Genomic DNA, 2321 nt, shown 5'->3' with positions numbered 1-2321 from the left:
CCTCAGCCTCCAGAGTAGCTTGGATTACAGGCACGCACCACTATGCCTGGCTAATTTTGTAATTTTTAGTAGAGACGGGGTTTCTCCATGTTGGTCAGGGTGGTCTCAAACTCCCAACCTCAGGTGAATCCCCCGACTTGGCCTCCCAGAGTGCTGGGATTATAGGTATGAGTCACCTCCCCTGGCCAATAACAATTTTCTTACTCTTTCCCAGCTTCCTCTTAGGAGATACTACCTGGATGAGTATTCTTTAAATGACAGCTTTATACTGTTACCTCCAATTTAGGTTATATCTATAGATTTTTTTTTTTCTCATCTTCCCTCATTTCATATTTGTATCCATTCTCAAGAAATAACTTAGTTTCTCTATATAATTACTTAGAAATCGATATATTTATTGAGAAATTTGCTCTGTCCTACTATATGTACAAAATAGTTTCAGAATTACTATAATAATACCATTACCAACAGCAAACCTACAAAGTAGGTTCAAGATGTTTTTGTAGTTTGTTTTTCTTAGACTATACATCACTGTGGTATAGTTAGGATATTATATCTCAAACATAATGAATCTATTCTTTTTTTGTGTGTAATTTAAGAAATCAATTTGATACAGTTAGAGTCATTTATTTCTATTTGTATTCAGTTTTGGGTTCTTTTTCCCATCCTTGTTGATTTATTTTAATTTTTGAGACAGAATCTTGCTCTGTTGCCCAGGCTGGAGTGCAGTGGCACAATCTCAGCTGACTGCAAACCTCTGCCTCCTGGATTCAAGTGATTCTTTTGCCTCAGCCTTCCTAGTACCTGGGGCTACAGGCATGTGCTACCACACCTGGCTAATTTTTGTATTTTTAGTAGAGATGGGGTTTTGCCATGTTGGTCAGACTGGTCTCGAACTCCTGAGCTCAGGCACTCCCTCCACCTTGGCCTCCCAAAGTGCTGAAATTACAGACATGAGCCACCACGCCCAGCCCCCATCCTTGTTGATTTAATTATTAATACCTGTAATAGTCATTGTTTTTTGAAGCACATTAAAAGAGGAAGATAGGCTGGGCATGGTGGCTCATGCTTATAATCCCAGCACTTTGGGAGGCTGAGGTGGGAGGATCACTTGAGCTCGAGTTTGAGACCAGCCTAGGCAATATAGTGAGACCCTGTTTGTATTACTAAAAAAAAAAAAGTTTTAAAATTTAAAAAATGAAGAATTGGAAAATGTGATACCTTCATCCCTTATAGTGTAAGAAAAGAGGGTGAATAAGCTTTAATGATTGAGGGAAGCCCAAACTAGTTTGTTTTGTTTTTTTCAAACCAGTTTTTAATATCTTGTTTCCATTCTGAATGAGTTAGGTGTACTAGCCTTTTAACTTTTAAGATAGAATGTTGGGGCTGGGCATGGTGGCTCACACCTGTAATCCCAGCACTTTGGGAGGCCAAGGCATGTGGATCACCTGAGCTCAGGATTTTGAGACCAGCCTGATCAACATGATGAAACCCCGTCTCTACTAAAAATACAAATATTAGCCAGGTGTCGTGGCAGGCACCTGTTGTAATCTCAGCTACTTGGGAGGCTGAGGCAGGAGAATCACTTGAACCTGGGAGGTGGAGGTTGCAGTGAGGTGGATGTCTGGCCTTTGGTTTGGCATTTTCCTCCCTAGGCTCGTTCTTAGGTACCTTGGATTTTTTGTATTATAGTTGCTTTTTTTTTCCTGGGGACTAGAAATCGGGGCTGCATCTTATGAAAGTGTTTTGATTGCAGTGCGGATGAGGTTCGAAGAAAATCTCTGGTTCTTAAGTTTCCTAAACAGCAGCTTCCTCCAAAGAAAAAACGGCGAGTTGGAACCACTGTTCATTGTGACTATTTGAATGTGAGTCTGGGCGTTGCTTCTTTCTGATTAAGTGGGTTCTCATTGATTCCCCTGGCCGTGTATGCCATGGTTCTGACAGCCTTAGATTCTCCATTTGCCTTGCTCTGAGAATTATGGGTACTGTTCATTGTAAGATTTCTCTTTTTTTTCTTTTTTTTTTTTCTTTTTTTTGAGATGGATTTTTGCTCTTGTTACCCAGGCTGGAGTGCAATGGCCCGATCTCGGCTCACCACAACCTCCGCCTCCTGGGTTCAGGCAATTCTCTTGCCTCAACCTCCTGCTGGGATTACAGGCACGCGCCACCATGCCCAGCTAATTTTTTGTATTTTTAGTAGAGTCGGGGTTTCACCATGTTGACCAGGACAGTCTCGATCTCTTGACCTCGTGATCCACCCTCCTTGGCCTCCCAAAGTGCTGGGATTACAGGCTTGAGCCACCGCGCCCGGCTTTTTTTTT

The 2321-nt window shown here is 41.9% G+C and overlaps 1 protein-coding gene across 12 annotated transcripts in view; it reads left to right on the top strand.

Annotated features, from left to right (window-relative positions):
* The window catches only part of TAF1 (TATA-box binding protein associated factor 1), a 100938-nt gene that overhangs the window by 38782 nt on the left and 59835 nt on the right, over positions 1–2321 (top strand). For all 12 annotated transcript variants that reach the window (XM_017516745.2, XM_017516739.2, XM_017516736.2 and 9 more), the window contains exon 26: positions 1757–1865. In XM_017516745.2, the coding sequence (XP_017372234.1) occupies positions 1757–1865 (109 nt within the window). The remainder of the gene's footprint in view (positions 1–1756; positions 1866–2321) is intronic.

The sequence above is a fragment of the Cebus imitator genome, unplaced genomic scaffold (assembly GCF_001604975.1).
Source record: "Cebus imitator isolate Cc_AM_T3 unplaced genomic scaffold, Cebus_imitator-1.0 Scaffold602, whole genome shotgun sequence".
NCBI lineage: Eukaryota > Metazoa > Chordata > Mammalia > Primates > Cebidae > Cebus > Cebus imitator.
The sequence above is the reverse complement of the archived record's forward strand: the minus strand, read 5'-3'. Positions and strand labels throughout refer to the sequence as shown.